The sequence below is a fragment of the Arvicola amphibius genome, chromosome 12 (genome assembly GCF_903992535.2).
Source record: "Arvicola amphibius chromosome 12, mArvAmp1.2, whole genome shotgun sequence".
Taxonomy (NCBI): Eukaryota; Metazoa; Chordata; class Mammalia; order Rodentia; family Cricetidae; genus Arvicola; species Arvicola amphibius.
The window spans coordinates 55,893,484-55,914,937 of record NC_052058.2 but is presented as its reverse complement, the minus strand read 5'-3'; the positions used below and the strand labels follow the sequence as shown (position 1 = coordinate 55,914,937).

Sequence of the window (21,454 nt, the reverse complement as noted above, 5' to 3'; positions counted from 1 at the left end):
CTAGAAGATGTGACCTGCTCTTAGCCTAAGGGGCTAGGAAAAAAAGTCTGTGGGAGCTTCTGGCAAATGTCTCATTCATTATAAGGACTGCACATGAGGAGACCCAGAGTTTCTTCCTTTTACCAATTTTTACATGATGCCAAAAGCAAGGCAGCCATCCTAGGCTCAGAAAAAAGGGCTGCAAAAGAATATAGTTTGAAGCTACTCATAGTGGTGGTACCTCATAACCCTAGCTTTTAGTAGGCTGATAGAACTGCTTAAGTTCAAGGCCAAGCTGGGCTACATAGGACAAGACCCGGTCTTCAAAAAACAAACCTGAAAAAAGAAACTATGCAGAGGATTGTAGTGATATTTCATTTGTATTTTCGGTAAAACAGCCGCACTGATCAGCCTAATCTCAGTAGCCACACTGGTTGTCATAGAAACAGGGCAGTAGTGGTGCACGCCTTTAATCCTAGCACTAGAGAAGAGTATAAACTGGGAGGAGACAGCTCTCACACACAGTCTCATTCTGAGATTCCTGGAGGCAAGATCGACATTTCAGACTGAGGTAGAGGTAAGAGCCAGTGGCTTTTCTGACCTTCAGGCTGAACCCAAATTTCTGTCTCTGGGTTTTTATTAATTGTGCTCCAGAGGATGAGTAGAGAGTGCACTTGAACTTCATCTCCAGCGATAATGCTGTGGCCCTGGATGAACACCGAGGGAACACAAAGCACCCTCAGATACTGAGGCACTCCTGGGACTCTCTGGAGCGGCTAGCCTGTGAGGGAGGTACGGCAGGCACATTATCTGAAGGTGGTGCTGAGGTGAGCAAAAGCATCCATTAGGACTACTATTGTCTGAGGATTGTGGGAACTGAGGATTATCTGAAGTAGCATAGAAGCCTCTGATATGACCTAGCATGATCATATAAACAATCATTAAAACAAAAAAAACCTACCCAATAAATCTGAAAATCATACGATTCATTTCATTGTCAATGGTTTCACAAATTCCAGAGACAGGCAACACACACACACACACACCACACACACACACATACATACACACACACACACACCACACACACACACACACACACGCACGCACGCACGCACGCGCGCGCATACACACACACACACACACACACGCATGCAAGCACGCGCGCGCGCGCGCGCGCACACACACACACACACACACTGCCACTGCGGTCCCTGGCCCCTCCAACTTCTAACTGAGTATTCTGAATATTTATAATCAGTGTAATTAATATGGCTGAGTTTACTAAGTCCCTTTTCATTCTCAGATTTGCTTACTGTGATTTCAGTCATAGTCAAAGGCAGCCCCCCTCCCCCAGAAAAAAATTAAAGGGAAAATTCTGGTTGTATTTCGTTTTCAGCATACTTCATTTTGGGTAGAATCTATTGCTAACCTTTGTTGTTGCACCCCCTGAATTTTCAACAGTCCCACTCTGTAACTCAGGCTGGCTTCAAGCCTATGGCCAGTCTGTCTCTAACTCGCCTGCACTGGGACTGCATCTGAGGCGGTACAGATGCTCTGGTCTGTGAGCAGCACCCAGCGTTTCCATTCCCCACTCCACCTGTCTGACCCGTCTTTCTTTCCTCGTTCTAGCTCCCTGTTTGCTTGTAAGAAAACATCTTTACCCTAATTCTTTTTCTTTTAGTTTTTTGAGACAGGGTTCCTCTGTAGCTTTGGAGCCTATCCTGGAATTGGCTCCTGTAGACCAGGCTGGCCTCAAACTCAGAGATTTCGCCTGCCTCTGCCTCTGCCTCCCGAGTGCTGGGATTAAAGATGTGCGCCACCATCACCCAGCTTACCGTCCTTATTTAAGAATCCCATTATCCCCATCGTTTCTGGGTCCATACTTTACAGGATTTATTACTTGCTTTATGCGTATGAATGTTTGTTTGCATATTTGTATGTGTACCATGTGTGTGCCTAGTACCTAAGGAAGCCAAAAGGGGGTGTCAGATCCCCTAGAATTGGAGTTATAGACAACCGTGAGCTACTCTGTGGGTACTAGGAACCAAACTTAGGTCCTTTGCAAATGCAGCGAGCATGCTTAACTGCTGAGCCATCTCTCCAGCTCTCCAACTGTCCCAGTGGACAGTTGGTTTCCACTGATTTCTTTTAGTTACCTGCCTCCCTCCTCCCTCTCTCTCTCTCTCCTCTCTCTCTCTCTCCTCTCTCTCTCTCTCTCTCTCTCTCTCTCTCTCTCTCTCTCTCTGAAACACTTCAGAATTTGCACGTCATCCTTGTACAGGAGCTATGCTAATCTTCTCTGTATCATCTCAGTTTTAGTAGATGAGCTGCTGCAGTGAGCACGGGTAACCTGCTTCCTCTATGCCTAGTTTCCCTAGCCCTCTTTGAGGCAGGGTTTCTATGTAGCCCAGTTTGGTCTTTAGGCAATCCTCGTGTCTCAGCCTCCCAAGTACTGGTATTATAAGTATGCTACCACACCTGGCCATATGCCTAGTCATTTTTGATTGGTACCAAATTCATAAATTTTACATTTTTGGGTCCCGGATTGCTGGGAACTGTTGGACTCTGTTGTGGCATACAGCTCAGTTACTTCTGGATTAGTTGGAATCTCTAGAGGCTTCTTTTTAGGCTCTGTAAAAAGGGGGTCCAGAGTACCCTTTATCTGGGTATTACTGTAAGCACCTACAATAGTGTGCTACTCCGAGCACCAGCGCTAACGGGTTTCTCCACAAACCATTCCCAGCTCCTGGTAAGCTCCAAGCACTGTGGATTCCTTTCTTTACAGAAGGTTCTTTTCCAGGTCTCAGAAGCATTCTACTACGTATACACAAATCTACACCCAGCCCAAACTCTCAGGTCTACCTCCTTGGTTCAGTGACACAGCTGAGCCCAGGCGTTTCCACTTTCCCCCACTGCATTTGTCTGCGGCACGCCGGTGCAACTACAGGGCCTGCACTGCTTTTTTCTTTGAGAGGTTACAGAGTTGCATGACCTATTTTTGTTTGTTGGTTTTTGTTTTGTTTTGTTTGCGAGACTTGGTTTCTCTGTAGCTTTGGAGCCTGTCCTAGAACTAGCTCTTGGAAGACCAGGCTAGCCTCAAACTCACAGAGATCCGCCTGCCTCTGCCTCCCAAGTGCTGGGATTAAAGACGTGTGCCATTGCCCGTCTGGCAACGTGACCTATTTTACAACGTCTCGAAAAGCCATTGTTTTACTGTTTGAAACTAAGAGTTTGTTTTCACCGGGCGGTGGTGGCGCACGCCTTTAATCCCAGCACTCGGGAGGCAGAGGCAGGCGGATCTCTGTGAGTTTGAGACCAGCCTGGTCTACAAGAGCTAGTTCCAGGATAGGCTTCAAAGCTACAGAGAAACCCTGTCTCGAAAAACCAAAAAAAAAAAAAAAAAAAAAAGAGTTTGTTTTCAGCAGAAGAACGCTGGGCAGAACAGAACGTCCTCAAGGCTTCTTTAGCCGTTAAATGTATTTGTAACTCTCCTGACTTCATTATAGCTCTTCCTTGTCAGGGCCCAAATCAGTAAACTGAGGCAATGGAAGGGGTGGGGGACAAGAACAGGTTATGAGCCTGGTATGGCCGCCGTAGAACACCCGCTGTCTATGAGACTCGGTGTGAACCCCAATCCTGACAGCGTGCTGTGCCTTAGAAAGTCAGCACAATGCCTCAGTTTCCTGACTGGTTTAAGTTCCCTCACCACATGTAAACCCATGGAATAAGACCTCAAATATTATCTATGGAACATAAATATCCTTTTTACTGTTTGTAAAAATCAGTCCCGTTAGCAATCACCTCCTTAATGGTTCCTATTTCACACAGACCCCACAAACCTCTGAAGCTTTGACAATAACATGGTTACAGTTCAAAACGCAGTAAAAGCACAATATGCAGCAGGATGTTGGGTCCTGTGCTAAATTCCAAACGAAAGACTTTCTCTTCAGAGCTTCCTACAGTAAGTAGGACCCAAACACTCTTCCTTATTCATCTGGCCTAAAAATGTCCAGATAATAGTGTTTCTATGTGTGTGAATATTTTGCCTGAATACCTGTACGTGCATCACATCTGTGCTTGGCGCCTGTGGGGGTCAGGAGAGAGTACTGGACTGCCTGCAACTATAGTTAGAAATAATTGTGCGTCACCATGTGGGTTCTGGGAACTGAACCAAGGGCCTCTGCAAGAGCAGTCAAGGGCTCCCAACTGTTGGAGCCATCTCTCCAGCCCCTCATTATTTTTCCTAAAGAAAATCAATTTTCTGTTTTATTATCATTACCAAGAATATCAACTTTTCCCTGAAAACAAATTTTCTGGTACTCTGCATCATAAATCCAGACCACTGTGGCTGGTCATGAAATAAATTTCTTGCTTTATTATTAACACTGGGAACACCAACTTTCCCTGCTAATTTCTGTGTGTGCACATGTGCACGAAAATGTGTGCATGCACTAAAAACTACCTTGAATGTATGTGGTTTCTCAGGCGCCATCCACTTGTCTTTGGATACTGGCTCTCTCTCTCTCTCTCTTTCTCTATCCCTCTTTCTCTGGATACAGAGTCTTCCCTTCTCTCGGTTTTTTTGAGACAGGGTCTTTCTACGTAGCCCTGGCTGTCCTGTAACTCACTATGTAGACCAGGCTGGCCTTGAACTCACAGAGATCCACCTGCTTCTCTTCCCTGGAGCTGGGATTAAAGGCATGGGCTACCATGTCCAGAGAGACAGTCTTTCAATGGGATCTTGGACTTTCCAATTAGGCTAGGCTAGCTGGTCAGTGAGCCTAAGGGGTCCATTGTCCCTACCTCTCCAGCACTGTGACTTTAAGTGCTTGCCACATCCAGCTGCCCCTCCTCCTTTATATGGGTTCTGCAGACTGAACCCAGGTCCTCTTCCAAGAACTCTACTGAATAAAGCATCGCCCCAGTTCTTCCCTGTTAAATTCTTACGGAGTACTTTAGAATACAGTTCACTAACTTTTATTTTCTTGGGCAACTGAAGACTACAGTAGCTGACAAAGCCACTTGCTACTTGCACTTAGGCCAAAGGAGACACCTAAACATTAGTGGTGGTTGGGTGAGAAACTTCCCTCCATATATGTGTGTGTGTGTATGTGTGTGTGTGTGTGTGTGTGTATACACAAAATTTCCCCCTGGGGACTTCTCAGACCAGCCCTTTCATTCTTCCATCTTCCTCCCTTCCTCTGCATGTCTATTACAGTGAGAATATCACAGTATTCTCCTTCATACCCAAGAAGTTAGAGCGTTCCAAACCTTAGCGCAGAGTGCCATCAGCTGTTACCTGGTGAGATCCGGCGGAAGGCGGACTCTTTACTAGGCCCTCTGTGTCGGAGGGGTACTTCCGTGGAGCCTGCTTAACTGGTGACAAACGCTCTGATGTACTGCAGCTGATGAGGTGACGATTTGAAGAACAAATGTGAAAACAAAAATTCACAATAAATGGAAACAAAAGTACAGAGATGCAAGGGACGGCACAATGAAGCAACAGACGCACAACAGAAAACAACAGGAAACAAAATGGTGGGGCTCCAGACCATCAACAGCTTCAAACTATCCTCGCTCCTCCAACTCCCGCATTCTTCTAAGGCAGCCAGCTGTGGCCGAGGGCGGCAAGTAGCAACACTGTTTCCTGTCTGGGCGCTGTGCCGTCTTTCCTCCTGCCACCCACCCCAGTTACGTTTAAAGGCGCAAGTTCTACTTGCTTAATGGCCGAGTGCTTTACTCATCATCAAAGCAAAGCCTCATCTGGATGAATCTCAAAGATCCCAGGGCGACATCCAGATCTAGCACTGTGGCTCTCCTTCTCCTTCCATTCTTTAGTTCCCCACATTTTGTTTCCCTATCAACATCACAATCAAACAAAACCAAAAAACACAAAAGCTTCCAAACACAAACAGCCAGGAAGTCATGACCCATGAGAAACTCTGGGATGCCACATGGAATGTCACATGGACTGAAAACTCTGTGAGAAGCATCGGGGACATCTCTACAAAATGCTACCTCAGAAATAAGTCAGGGACACTGAACAGGAAGCAGGTCATTAGGGCTGACATAATAACCTAAGAAGTAAGGAGTCTGGAGAAGATCACATTTAAAGTGTCATTACTAAGACCAAAGCATCCTGGGCACTTTGCAAACTGCCCTCTCTGGAACGGGAGGCTACATGCCCTCAGTCAAACTGTTCAATTATTCTAACACAAAGACAGTTTTAAATCATCGACAATAAATCATGTATGGAAATCACACACATGTATTTTACATGAAAGGCACACACGCATACACGCTGAGATGATCTGGATGTTTTATGTTTTCATTACGGTCAAACGACACACCCATGAACAAACCATAATAGCTGTTGCGTTAGCACTGAGCTGCTGGTTAGTGTCCACAAGGGGGACAGGCTGAACATGTACACGTTACACATATGGGCAATGTGATCAGTTACATGTGTCTAGGGGAGCAGAAGAGGAGATGCAGTCTTGTTACTGTGCCAATATGTCTTCTATGTCAACTGTTTTTTTAAGAAGGGAAGATAAGCAGGACCTGGTCCCAGCGTACTAAGGAAGAAAAGCAGAAAATGTGGTGGTAGGGAGGAGATGACCAAATTAAGAACAGCAGCAACCATGGTGCCGTGCAGGACCCAAGAAACATCTTCCCGTCCACTTTATTAACCCCAAGCAAAAACTAAGGTCTTGAAGCGTTACTACCTTAGATTAGTCTCATGTTGAGACCCATCAATCCTGCTGTATTTAATCACGAAATACACCCCATGCAAGGGAGCAAGAGTCAGCAGAACAGACGCATTCCAAGCAAGTAATACCTGAATCAGAACAGCCAGGCTTGTTTAAACACAGCACTCCTAACAAACTGGAGATCAGCAGAGCCCACAGAGAGAGGCTCCCACTATCCGGGCATGCAGACCTCTCTAATCACAGTTCCTCTAGGATGGCGCAAGTTAGCTTGTGCGTGTGTGGTGCTGCCCAGGCTAGAGCAACTCGAATGCAGCCTTCATCCCCAGTCTGACCACGTGAGTGCTAGAGCTTATATGGGTTAGCTTTCCAGCTGGAGTGGGGAAAAGAGAACGTCTTGCAGTTAGACCCAGCTCTACACTCAGGTGTCCTTTGTGTGACATCAAAACAGAACCACTTCTTCTTTCTTCCTGTTACATTTTCACATCAGCTCTTACTCTCCCACACTAGGTGCACACAACCAAGAAACAGCAAAGCGATGAAGCTGCTTGGGTCGTAGTGGGGTGGGAACGACAGCGGAAGAGAAGCCCTGCATCACACAGGGCCCAGAGAGTCACGTACTGGCGGAGCGTCTCCATAGAGCAAAAGGAAGGTCCTTGTAGGATCGATAGCAACACATTATGATTAAACTTTTTTTTTCCTCATTTCAGTTTTTTCTTTTACATTTATTTGTGTGTGGGGAGTCCGAGATGGGGGGCGTACATGTATGCCATGGCATGCAAATGGAGGTCAAAGGACACTTCATGAGAATTAGGTCCCTCCTGCTATATGGACTTCAGGGATCAAATTCTGGCCATTCATCCTGGGGGCAACCATCTTTATCTGTTCAACAAACTTGCCAGGTCCCAGGGATATTTGGAGACAAGGTCTCATGTGGCCCAGGCTGGCCTCAAACCCACTGTGTAGCAAGTACAGCCTTGAACTGTTTCCCCAGTACAGAATTACAGACGTGTCCGCCATGCCTGGGAAAGTTAAACCCTTAAGGTTGGGTAAGTGGTGTCTGTGGCTTAAGAATTCTAATTGCTGAGTGGAAGGTACGGAAACTCAGCGACTGACTGCTGCACAGCAATTCACCTCCCCAGGCCTCAGACGGAAAGACAGGCGAGAGACGGGCATCTGCTTCCGCAGCTAGCAGCAAGCCACACCATAAACCTGGGACCGCTTGGGCCCAATGGAAGAGCAGACAGCAGAGAGTCCCTCACGGTGCCTTTCCCAGAGAGAACATTTCTATACAGCCTGATTTCGCTAACAGATCGCAGCTCTTACCCCGCGTAATTCCGCTTCGCGTGCTTCCTCCGGTAGAGGACCACCAGAACCAGGCTGATGAGCAGGGTGAGGCCAAGGACCACGGCAGTGACGGTGCCCACCACCACCCACACCAGGAACACCAGTAAATTGTCTAGAGGAGAGAACAGGGGAGGTGGGGAAGGGGCGCAGAGAGAAGAAAGGGAGTTTTGTTAATAAGCAGGAGTCTTCTTTATCAGTTGCCGTCTTACCCTCCTCTACTAGACAAACCACAGAGCGGCATCTGAGGGTGACCCACAGATGGCACGCCCATACGGCCTATCAGGTGAAAATGACCTAGAGAGCCAAGCATTTCTACACCCACAATCCCTCCTCCCCACATTCTATAGTCAAAGCAAATCTGGAGATACGGATTTACACCACTCCATGGCCAGCAGAAGGCTGTCTCAAGAAGAAACACTGGAACCTGCATCCCCTGCATTCCCTCAAACAAGGGAAGAAATTTCTGTATTGCTCTAGGAGACACTAAAGTAACACCCTTGACAATATCCAACAGTCTCAATCTCCTTTTCCTACAGCCCACTTCATCCAGCCACAGTGAATTTGGTCGTTCTTGCTCTTAACACTAAACAACTAACGTGCCCGCCCGAAATCAGACCACAGGCTCCAGAGAGAGGTGTGGGAAGGGAAGCTGCCTGCTGTGTTGACTGGGCAGCAGCTCCCCAACCATCAGCTCTGCTGGGCTAAGCCGCAGAGTCCAGAGAGGGACGGCACAGCTGGAAGGCAAAAACCATCCCTTCAGGGCTTGGGGATGTGACTCAGCAGTAGAGTACTTGGCCAGCATTTATAAGACCTGGGGTTTGATATCCAACACCATAAAAATAAATTCCGGGGGCTAGAGATGGATCAGTGGTTGAGAGCACGGACTGTTCTTCCAGAGGACCTGGGTTCAATTCCCAGCACCCACACAAACTGTCTGTAGTTCTGGTTCCAAGGGATCTGACACCCTCATACAGACATGCAGGCATGCAAAACACCAATGCATATAAAAGAAATAAATAAATCATTTTAAAAAGATTCTTTAAAAAAATAAATTCCAAAAACATTTCCTGCCGACGGGCGGCGGTGGCGCACGCCTTTAATCCCAGCACTCGGGAGGCAGAGGCAGGCGGATCTCTGAGTTCGAGGCCAGCCTGGTCTACAAGAGCTAGTTCCAGGACAGGCTCTAGAAACTACAGGGAAACCCTGTCTCGAAAAACCAAAAAAAAAAAAAAAAAAAAAAAAAAAATTTCCTGCCAAATGTATCTTGAAACACAGATCTTATTCTGCAGCTACACATGACAAAAGAGACCTCGTCCCATCACGCCAACCACTGTGGGAAGTACCTATTTCCACTACGTGGAGCCTAATGTGCCCAGGCCGGACAACGATATCAGGAGGGTTTTTGACATCACAGATGTAGGTGCCGTTGTGAACAGACTGAATATTTTCTATATTGATGGACGCATCTTTCTTGTCGAGGTCCCCAGCCCAGGTGACTCGGTCTTTAAATGGTGGATAATCCCCAATGTACACCTGTCCTTGTGAGTAGTGGAAAAACTGCAAAGAGAAAACAAGAGCCATGAGCCAGCCGCTCCCGGAGGCAGAATTCCCACCGTCTGGACCAGCCATGCTGTGCCATTAGGGGACCCTTCTAAAAGCACTCCCACAGAGGGAGAGCAAATCACGCGAAGGTTTGGCAAAGGGACTTTACTCCCTCATTGTTCTGGCTTCCCCCACAGTATGGCACAATAAGAAGTCCTTGCCAAATGCCGGGGTCACTGGTCTTCAGCTTTCCAGACTCCGAATCTGTAAGAAATAAACCTGTGTTTCTTACAAATTACCCAGTTAGTTATTGCCACTTTATCACAGCATAAAAACGACCTTAGAAATCCATTGTTCATAAACCTTATAGTAATTCTTCCTTCTTCTAAGAGCCTGTTTCACAAATCCACCCCAGGCTTCCACTTTCTCTTCAGTCCTTATCTGATCTCCTCTTCCCCACACTTGAGCTTCACAGTGAGGAATGGGAAGCTCAGAAAACTGTAGTGACCTGCCGAAGGTCACAGGTCTCAGAGGTGGAACTCAAATCCAGCTTTGATTCAAAGTCTAGGTGATTTCTGTTATTCAACACCTCTCCTGCTTGGTGACATTTTGCCTGCCTGTCTGTCTTCCTTTCTCCCTCTGTCCCCTGCCCCCAGTAAGGAAACAAGCAATAAACTGTCAGCCTAGCAAGCATTTTAAATAATCTAGTCTTCCCTTTCCGAATCATCTCCAAATACGCCCTAACTTGCGTTCCGAATCAGCAGTGACAACCAGCATCATGAAGGAGTAGAATGAACAGGTATTATGTGCCAGCCTGGGGACAAGGAAGAGAGCTGCACGTAGACCAGACTCAAGGAGAAGCAGCAAAGGCTGTTATTTCTAAGAAACTATCACTAGGGAAGTGGGAATTGATGAAGGAAGAAGAATCCTGACAGAGTCCCAGGGGAGCACTTCAAAGAATGAGGCTACTCTAAAAGAACAGAGAAGGGAAGAATAGTCAGTTCAATGCTAGACAGGTAGACCCCGACTTCAGGCACTAAGGAAGCCATGGCATGCTGGGTACACTTCTCCGGTAAAAAATATAAAAGAACAAGAAAACAACCTGTGAGTCAGGAATGCATCATGTTAGCTGTAAGCCTCGAGTCATCTAAACCTTCACAAACCACAATGCAGGAACACTGTGAGAATAAACAGAACTGCTCCCTAAAAGGAAGTTTTTGCTAGCTGAGGTACATGTCTTTTTTTTCCAGCACTCAATCAGGAGGCAGAGGCAGGCAGATCTTTGTGAGTTCAAACTACAGGGCGAGTTCTAGCACAACCAGGGCTACATAATAGAGAACCTGTCTAAAAGAGAGAGGGGGGAGAAGAAAGGAAAGAATGAAGTAAGAAAAGGAAAGGAAAGGAAAAAGAAAGTTTTTAACCTCAAGTTATCTTCTTGATAGCTGCTTTATTTTCTACAGATTGAATAATCCCGACATCCTAAAACTAAAGAGAAATTCTCAATTTTACAGAGTTCTTTTAGACTCTCTTAAATAAACGTGTGGTTAATTTTAATCTATGGGAAACTGGCAATGTTCCTCACTGATGCTCTATGTATGGAAGCAAAAGCTGTACCAATTCCTTAGACTTTTGTTAGGATTCCTCCTGCCGCCCTCACAGCTACCATAAGGTAGAAACCTTAGGGGCAGGCATCCTACATGTTTTGTCTTACTTAAAATCATGCCCACCTAGACCTAGTAAGGAAGTTAAATAAATGAACACGTTCTGTCCTTCCAGATATTATGTTTAGAGGTTCCCTATTACTAAATCCTGAAGGATACAGGCTCACTCAAGAATTTGCTTCAACCTAGACACAGTGCTTTTCCTCAGGGAGTACACAGCTTTTTGTTTGTTTGTCTGTTTGTTTGTTTGTTTGTTCTAGTTTTTTTTTTCCCCGAGACAGGTTTTTTTTTGTTTTGTTTTCTGTAGTCCTGGCTGTTTTGGAACTCACTCTGTAGACTAGGCTGGCCTCAAACTCAGAAATCTGCCTGCCTCTGCCTCCCCAGGGCTGGAAATAAAGGCGTGCACCACCACCACCCAGCAGGAGTACACAGCTTTGATATCAAATTCTGATGTAAAGGTACTTGGGTCAAACAAAAAGCTGTTTTGATTTCAGTGACTACAGTCATTTAGTACATGCTCCAGGTTTTCAAAACCAGGGGAGTCAGTGAGGGACTCCCATCTAGCCACACCCAACCCATTGCTGGGTCCCTTGAGGAGCGATGGAGAGGGCTGGGGTCCATTCTTCCTTCCTTACCCACAACCCCCCTCACAGAAGTGGATGAATGGCATAGGCATACGGTGAGCCAGCACTTAGACTTAGTAACCTATAAGCAGTAGGTTGAGCTGGAACTCCATAGCGTTGGCACTGTCTTGGCAGCCAGAGCAGAATCTTGCTGCGTCAGAACATGGCAGAGGTTATCATAAGAGTTCTAGGGTGAGTCTCTCTGCTCCTGGAGTCATTAATGCATCCTGGGGACGCTACTGTCATCACCACCTAGCCTCACCCTAGTGACCTCCAAATGGGCTCAATGGGCTAAGCTTCTAACATCAACTTTTGGGAACACATTCAAACTATCGCACTCAGTAGCCAGAGGAGAGGTGCCGTTCTGTTTGTGGGTTTTTTTGTTGTTTGTTTTGAGACAGGGGACAGGGTCTCACTGTGGAACTCTGGCTGTTCTGGAATTTCCTCTGTAGACGTACAGAGATTGCCCCGCTTCTGCCTCCCAAGTGCTGGGGTTAAAGGTGTGCGCCACCACGACTGGCTCCGGATTAGATACGAGTGACGGGTGGCACTCGTTTTCCTGCCAGGAACAACGCTAAAGCAGATGTCAGTATTCAAAGGACACATGATGGACCAACAAGAACCAACAAAAGTACATAATTCTATATGTTAGCACCTCGAGAACTAGACACCATACTGAGCTTCCCTCTTCTCAATCCCCTCTGTGGAAGGTTGTATTAGCTCCATTTTATAGACATGAATCGGAACAGTTGGTCCATGTTTAGCAAGCACCTACTATACAACTAGTTTCTAGCCAGTCACTGGTTTTATGTGATGATTAATCTTAATTATTGATGAAATCTAGAAACACGGGGAAGATGGGTTTCTGAGCATGTCTGTGGAGACAATCTTGACTTAGTTAACTGGTACAGGAAGATCTTCCCACTGCCGTTGGCCTCATTCCCTGGGCTGGGGCCTGCACAGCAGAGAAAGGAGGTAGTGAGTTGTGCATGCACTTGCGGGTCTCTGCTTCCCTCTGGTCGCTGGGGTGTGAGCAGCGGCTTGAAGCTGTCTTGACTTCTTTCTTCTATAATGGACTGTGCCCATGAACTGTGAGCCAATTTAAAACCCTTTCTCCTTTAATTTGCTCCCGTCAGAGTATCTTATCACAGCAACAAGGATAGGAAAGAAAACACCAGTGCACTGCCTATCCAGCCTCTTAGCGCTTTCCTTCTTGTATGGCCCTCATCACCCTGGCAACCACATGCCAGGCTCACTTCACACTGCAAAGACGCTTTCCCCATGTCCTTTTAGTTCCATTTTATCTACAAAAGCGTTTGGCCTTCATTCATGCCTGTGTACCATGTGTAGGCAATGTCCTCAGAGGTCAGAAGAGGGAGTTGCAGTTGTGAGCCACCACTGGGGTCCTTGGGAAGAGGAGCAAGTGCTCTTAACTACTGAGCCATCTCTCCAGCTCCAAGAGCAAAGATACTTTTATGGAAGCCCTGGCATACATGGCATGGTAAAGTCCCAGTAAATGCTGCAGAATCACACTACAGGTCAAATTAAAAAAAAGTCATCATTACATCAGAAAGGACTATATGTACCTCTGTGTGGGGGATATAGATAGAACAGACAGACAGATACAGATATTGTAAAACAAACAAATAAAAAACGGGACAAGTATAAGCAGAAAAGGTGTGGGGTAAAATCTAACTAGAGTCACATGGTCCAGCAGAGGCTGCCGTGTGGAAGTCAGCAATTCCAAATGGGATCTGATGGTCAGAAGGGACAGGGTGGGGTGGTGGTGGCAAGAGAAATAAATAAAAAGACGAGGAAATAAGCTCATTTAAGAGATGCTGAGCAGACTTTTTCCTGGAGCATTTTGAAGCAAGAGAAGAAAGCCTTGCAGTGTCTCATTTCAGAACCGGAAGGTAGGAGTGGATCACTGATCACGTGACAACAGTGTGTGTGGGGGGGGGGGAGGCAGAAGGGGAGGGAGGGGTGCTCACCGACACTGCACTGTCCGTGCCATCTGGCTGGAAGCTCCAGGAGACAGTGGTCAGCCACCCAGTTGTGTTGGGAGAATCGAACGTGCACGTCAGTTTGCCTTGGGTCCCATTCACCACAAAGATTTCTTTGGGAGTGTGCACCTCCAGGGCCGATATTCTGGCTGTCACTGAAGAGGAAGGAACAAAATTTAAGAGCAGGATTTGGCAGAGATACCACTGTATGTATTTACCAAAGAAAGAGAGGTTACTGGATTTCAGAGAAGCTGCTTACTGTCTAGTTTTTGGTTTTTTGTTTGTTTGTTTGTTTCTGTTTTTTAACAACTGTTTGGGAGGCATTTTGTTTATTTGGAAATACAGCCTCACTGTATAACGCAGGCTGACCTTGAACTCAGAATCCTCCTACTCTGGCCTCTTTAGTGTTGGGATTACAGGTAATGACCAATAGCCTTGGTTCATTTTGAGTTTTTATTAATTAAATATTTTTCATTAGTTTGGCTGTAGTCATTTTTTCCCTTTTAATTAACTGATGAACCAAATGCCTTTAATCCCAGAGGCAAAGGAGTCAGATCTCCGTGAGTTTGAGTACAGCCTGGTTTACACAGTGAGTTCCAGGTCAGCTAGGGAGACGTAGACACCATGCCGGGGACAGGGAGGGCATTGAGGGGGTGTCTGGGAGGAGTTCCTTTTGGGGCTGGAAAGATAGCTCATCAGTTCAGAGGACCTGCTGCTCTTGAAGAGGACCTGGGCCGATTCTCACCACCCACACGTAGCTCACAACCATCTGTTACTCCAGTTCCAGGGGCTCTGATCTCCTGGACGTGGTGCACATACACACATGCAGACAAAACACTCATACATATAAGATAAAATAAACAAATCTTTAAAAATAATTAACAGACAAAAACTAACAGTAAAAGCAGCTTCATGTTATAGAATCCCGAATGTAAAGTGTAGAGTTCCCATAAATCCCATCCCCTCCTCCCGTCCCCTCTATTGCTAACATCTGGCATTAGTGTGGTACATCTGTCTCAATTATAAACAGACATTGCTACATTGTGTTAACTACGGTCCCTAGTTTACATCAGGGCTCGCTCTGGTTTAGACTCTTTCTCTAAGTCCTATGGATTTTAACACTGAGTCTAACAGTGTACAACCCTCATGAAGGTATCATGTGTAATATGTCATGGTCCCAAGTCCCACTGCTGAAGCATGGCCTCCAGCTCCTGGCGACCACCGGCCTTTCGCTGTCTCCAAATTTCTGTCTTTGTCAGAATACTGTATAGTTGGAGTCACAGAGGGAGCCTTTTCAGAGTGACTTCTCTCCCTTAGCAATATCCTCCCAGGCTTCCTTGATGTCTTTCTAAGTTCCAGGTTGTCGTGAATGTGATGGATATTACTGTCAGCTCGACAGGACCTGGGAGACAGGCCTCAGGTGAGGTAGAACCCTGAAGTAATTGTGGATGATACCACTGCATGGGCTGAGACCCTGCACTGAGTAAGAAGGAAAAGCAAACTTAAACACTAGCATTTGCTATTTCTCTGACTCAGGGATGCACAATGTAACTGACCGCCTCCAGCTGCTGCCATAACGTCTCCCCAAGGCAGGCTGGACCCTAAAACTGTGAGCCACGGCAAGCCCTGTCTCCTGTAAGTTGCTTTCATTGGGATATCTCAACACAGCAACGGAAAAGTAACTAATGCAACGAGAAATACTGGCTGTTCCACAGTGGACCGTCCCCCGTGGAAAGCCTCCTTAGGTAGCCAGGTGTGGTGGTGCATGCCTTTAATCCTAGCACTTAGGAGGCAGAGGCAAGCAGATTTCTGTGAGTTAGAGGTCAGCCTGGGTCAGCCTGTAACCGTGCAAGTTACAGAGTAACCCTGTCTTGAAAAACCAAAACCGACAAGCAACAAACTTTTAAAAAAGCCTTCTTGAGGTTTGGGGGGGCGTATTTTTAATAACATGAGGGTCTTATTCTTACTTTCTAAATTCATCTGATATACAGCAATTATTATCACATTAAGTTTTACCCCATTCATATTTAAGGCATTAAACTAGTCTAAGACATACTTGTTAGTACTTAACTGATACTTTTCCCATAAAAGACTCAAGGCAGAAAAATATGTATTTGGTTTTATGAGTGAAATCTTACCTCCCCTAAAAGTTCCGTGCTGGGACACTGGTACTCTAGAAACAGCTGACCAGACCACACTGGTTTGTCACCCTCCAGGTCTGCTCAGCTAGCCTAAATCCAGGGAATGCTAATTAAAATGTGTCTGCCATTTGCAATTTTAAAATGCACCCCCATGTAAGATCTGTAATCAGAGGCCACTGTGAAACCAGATAGAGGCACAGCTTTGGTAAGACAGCCTTCACTCAAAACAGAGGTACTTTCACAGGCTAAATGCATCTGCCCTGAAACTGTTAACTTAAAAATACTAGTCCGTAAAATAAGGTATTCTTAGAAGAAACAGTTTGGAATAAATACCTGCTGTGTTCAATTACTTAGAATGTAACAGACGAGCATTGTCACCAGGACTGACAGCCATTTTCTCCCCAAGGCTTAATGAGGCTCTAGCCAAGGAGAATAAGAGCACCCCCCTCATTCCTCCCAACCATCTTGCAAATGTTTATTCTCAGAATATAATGGGAACTTTGGCTATTCTTTTAAATAAACTGATAGCCACACTGCATCAGGCAATTTTTTTTTCTACTCAAAGAGGGTGGATTATTATTATAGGGAACAATGGATTATTATTTGTGGTCCAAACCTCAAAATAAGCCTTTCTTTGAGACTAGAAGCAAACAAAAGGCGTGCCTTGCAATTGTGGGCAGGCAGAAAAGCAGCCCTGGGGGAGTTGGGTTCAGAACCAACCAAAGACAAAGCACAAGAGAGACCAGTTAACCAGCTCATGGCAGGAGGACTATCTTGCCTGCCACTGTGACTGACTGTGGTCTCCACACGTTTGCTTCAGATGGCGAGAACCTGCAACTCCTGTCTCTAAAACCCATAGACAAAGTTTCCCAAGGATTTCTGTAAAGTTTGAGCCTTGCCTTGGGGCCCAGTTGCAAAGGGGTCTTTCCTACAGAATGTTGCATGAGGAACTGGGGGTAACTAGGTAAAGTCACACAGGCCTGAGACCCCAGCGCTGGAGCCTGAGGCAGGACAATGATGAGGAGAAGCCAGCCTGGCCTGCGTAGTGAGTCTATGAAAAACAAACAAACAAACAAAACCAGGCAGCAGCAGAGTTTAGAGTCAAGAATTTTGAGAAAAAAAAAAAAACCTTATCTAACAGGTTTTCAGCAGTCTATGTGAGATGGGTCTGATTTAATTACTTACAGTTAGTGACTAAAGTAAGGGCCTTTCATGCCGAGACACCCTCTCACCAGTTAATTTGAACACGTAACTCTTAGAGCCAGACACGAACTCTAACTCCAGACAGTTCCAGTGCCTAATTTCTACCTTCTTTTCCTCACAAAGAAACCCAATTCAGACTAACATCCCCACTCCTCCAACCAAAATGTCCTTGCTAAGGAATGCAATGGCCTCCCGGTGGCTTAGCCAATGGTTAGTTTCTGAATCTTACCTGACAGAGTTCAACCTTGCTCCTTTAAATTTCCTAGTCTGGCTCTGGGAGATTATTCTCCCTGGACTCTCTTATGTACTGCCTGTGTCTTTCCCCTGCCCCCCACCTTCACAAGTTAAGGAGCCCCAGGATAATCCCTCTGACCCACATGCATTTAATGTTCCTTTTTGTGACCTCATCTCACATCAGGGCTGTTAAGCATCTCCTAAAAGCGATGACTCTGGACACACAAATGACATCTGTCCCAAATTTGATACATCCAAATCCTAACTCCTGTCCACTGGCCTTCTCTTGGTATAAATGACCCTTCTAGGCTTCCTGAGTCCTCCCGAGTCCTTTCCCTCTCATGCTCCAGAGCTGTCTAAAAACCACGCGCATCTCTCTGAGTGGTCTAAGCCACTCTCACTTAGATGACTTCAATGGCCTTCGAACTGGTGTCTTTACTTTCATCCCTACTCAGCTGCACAGAGGTCAGGAGCCCAGGGAGGACTGCGCAAGCCCCAGGACTCCCCACAGGGCCCAGAATCAAGCCAGGCCTCACACTGCTTGAAGCAGTATTTCCCCATCATCTCACTCAAACAGGCGGGCAGCACCCACTCTTCTGAACCAAGTGAGGAATGTATCTAAGTGTGGAGAGCGCTGTGAAGGACAAGCCTGGGAGTGTCTCCAAGTCAGGAGGAGCAGAGATAAAGAGAGATAAAAGGAAAGCAGTGTGTCAAATGCTCAGCTAGCTTTCTCAGGAGAAGGCCGCCTGGGAAGAAAGCTTGGCCTAAACCTGCACGCGGTAGAAACACAAGAGTAGCAGCTCAAGCCCACCCAGCTTTTACCAAGCACACTGCAGCAGCTTCTCTTGCTTAAACCTGCATGTTTTCTTCCTTCCCTTTTATAAGTTAAAAATTCCTTAATTTTCTTTTATGCCTGGTACGACTTCTACAGGTATATTACAGGGCAATATACCTAGTGTAATAAAAAGCAAAAGCTTCAATAGATTACAGACCTCCAGAATATACATCTAATTGACACCACACTGCATTGATAAACAGCTGCGTGTTTTGCAAACCATGCTATGGCGGCCCTGAACAAGAAGGGTCTCCTGTTTTTAAGCTGCAGTGACGTTTATGACTGTGGACCATTGTTCCTTCTGCAGCTGATTTTATCTTTACAGTTCCTCTAATGTATTTGGGAGAACTGTCCCAAAGTAACCTGCAGCTTTCCTGACAATGCCTCGCTTTCTTCTGTAGCCATTTTGTTAAACTTTCGCTATCAGATTCACCACTATTCCCAGCAGAGACACAGGCAGCACCATACAGACCATCTGAGCATCCTCCATACAGACCATCTGAGCATCCTCCATACAGACCATCTGAGCATCCTCCATACAGACCATCTGAGCATCCTCCATACAGACACCACCATCCTCCAACACTGCCCTCATCCACGGGCCCATAAGTTGATTGCCATTGTCCACTACAGTCTCCAAAATCACTACAGTTCCCACCACTGCCATAGTTCCCTCCACCACATTATCTACCACCTTGGTTTTCAGTTCCTGGTCCACCACCACCACAGCCTCCTCTACTACTGTATCCATGACCACCACCACAGCTGCCACCGCAACCCCCACACCCATTATATCTACCATCACACCTCCGTAACTACCTGTCTGCTGCCACCATCTCCGCCACCACAGCCTCCTCTTCCACCGAAGTTTCCACCGTGACCAAAATCACCTCCAAAGTTTCCTATACAAGCCATCAAGTTGCCAGATCCACCTCCCCGACCTCCCTGCTATGCAGCAGACTGCATCTTTTGTGGCCTTTCTCACGTCACAATTATGCCCATTGATAGACCTCCCTGCGATGCAGCAGACTGCATCTCTTGTTTAGAAATGACTCTTCTCACTTCACAATCGTGCCCATTGGCAGTTGGCTTTCTGAACAACAATTTCATCAACTGTGCTATGATCATCAAAAGTTACAAAAGCAAATTCCCTCTTTCTTCCCACTCTGCCTGCCTTCCAGAACGCGGATGGTTTCAAGCTGCCATACTTTTCAAAAGAACCACTCAGATTATATTCTTCTGTATCTTCTTTAATACCAACAAGATTTTCTTCACTGTTAAATGGGCTCCAGGCTTTACAGACCCTCCCTAAAAACGGCTCTTTGGTCCCACCATATGCCAATCAACCTTGTGTGGTCCAGCACACATTACTGCAGCTACCTCTTCAACACAAGGGCAGGTCACAAAACTGAAGCCCTGGAAGGTTTTGTTAAGGGTCTCACATCACACAGTCTGTAAAGAGCTCCCAGAATGTTCCTTTAAGCTATCATCTGTAGTCTCAAAGCTCAGGCCACCAATAAACGGCTTCCACAACTGCTCTGGCTCGTTTAGATCATGGTCCTCCATTTTGAGACCAGACTTGCTTCTTCCAACTCAGATTCAATCTGCAGGTGGTTTCTATGCAATAATAGCAGCTAGAATCCAGCCAGCTTCTACCAAGCTACACTGCAACAGTTTCTCTTGCTTAAATCTGCACATGGTTTCTCTGCCATGGCAGAATCTAGAATCCAGTATGCTTTTAAACAAGCACGCTGCAATCCTTTCTGACCTTCCGAAACGACCAGGGCTGGAGTTGTTAAAAATGTCCTCCTATGTGAGCAGAGAGAGAACAAGAAGGCAGGTTTCCCTCCAAGGCTACATTTCGTGCAGCCCAAGCAAAGAAGCTTTCACTGGTGTCTGAAACAATTAGGAATGGCTTGCTTTGTCCTACCTGCCCCTCACCCTTTTAATTATTATAGTAGGAAAACATAGTTAAATTATTATGGATTCAGACAGCTCAGCTTCAGAGTCATAAAAGGGAGTTCTCAGGGTCTAATTACAACGTCTATACACGCAAATGAGAAGAACGCCCAGACACTGAAAGGCCTGTGCTAAGTTACATTCCAGCCACCAAAGGCTGGAATCCCACTGTGGAAAAATAGCAAATAGATTCTTTTCAGATCTAAAATTTATATGCATGGTGTCATAGCAAAAAACAAAAAAGTGCTGTTATCTTAGATAGATATATCACTGATATACACAGTGGGATCTTATTCAGTTGTAAAGAACCTGAACTTATAACATGTAAGAAAATGGGTAGAACTGGAAAATACACAAAGTAAGGTAACCCAAGCTCAGAAAGACAAACAGCACACATTCTCTCTAACATGCGGATCCTCACTTCTAATTTTATGTGTGTGCATTTAGGTAAAGTGTGTACAGAACCCAGAAGACTCAAAAGCGCCTGAGAGAGGAAGAGGTCTGAGAGAGTAAAGACAGCGGAACAGATGTGCTGTAAAAACAAAACTGAAGACGACGAGGTGAGACAGAGACAGGAGAGGAGGCTGCTGGGAAAGGCCAACCGAAAATAATGGTATCTAAAAACACTCCATATGGAAATCTGATACTTCTCAAGACAGTAAGAAAATAAAACCTGCTGGCTAGACAGTGTAGAGTGTAAAGTGCCTGCTGTACGAGCCCGACAGCCCGAGTTCGAGACCTGGAGCCTATGGTAGGAGAGAAGGGACTCGTGGGCACTGTCCTCTGACCCCCGCTGCATGCTATGGCACGCACACTATCCTACTCCAACTTCATTCTGTGCGCGCGCACACACACACACACACACACACACACACACACACACACACACACGGAAATAAAACTGAAATTAAAAACATAAGAGTGAAAAACTAAGGGAAGGAAAATGACGCTGCAGTGTGTCGTTAGACTGCTGCAGTGTGTGTTAGACTGCTGCAGTGTGTGTTAGACTGCTGCAGTGTGGTTAGACTGCTGCAGTGTGTGTCGTTAGACTGCTGCAGTGTGTGTTAGACTGCTGCAGTGTGTGTCGTTAGACTGCTGCAGTGTGGTTAGACTGCTGCAGTGTGTGTTAGACTGCTGCAGTGTGTGTTAGACTGCTGCAGTGTGTGTTGTTAGACTGCTGCAGTGTGTGTTAGACTGCTGCAGTGTGTGTTGTTAGA

At 46.1% G+C, this 21,454-nt stretch overlaps 1 protein-coding gene and 2 pseudogenes across 2 annotated transcripts in view; all 3 read right to left on the bottom strand.

Annotated features, from left to right (window-relative positions):
• The window catches only part of Mpzl1 (myelin protein zero like 1), a 43,884-nt gene that overhangs the window by 6,701 nt on the left and 15,729 nt on the right, over positions 1 to 21,454 (bottom strand). The window contains exons 2-5 of one of the 2 annotated variants that reach the window (XM_038349187.1): positions 13,854 to 14,020; positions 9,380 to 9,593; positions 8,016 to 8,148; positions 5,282 to 5,387 (exon numbers count right to left, since the gene is read on the bottom strand). In XM_038349187.1, the coding sequence (XP_038205115.1) occupies positions 5,282 to 5,387; positions 8,016 to 8,148; positions 9,380 to 9,593; positions 13,854 to 14,020 (620 nt within the window). The remainder of the gene's footprint in view (positions 1 to 5,281; positions 5,388 to 8,015; positions 8,149 to 9,379; positions 9,594 to 13,853; positions 14,021 to 21,454) is intronic. The other variant, XM_038349188.1, reaches the window with a different exon arrangement.
• Positions 2,229 to 2,325, bottom strand: LOC119799658 (annotated as a pseudogene).
• On the bottom strand, positions 14,561 to 19,844 carry LOC121677380 (annotated as a pseudogene).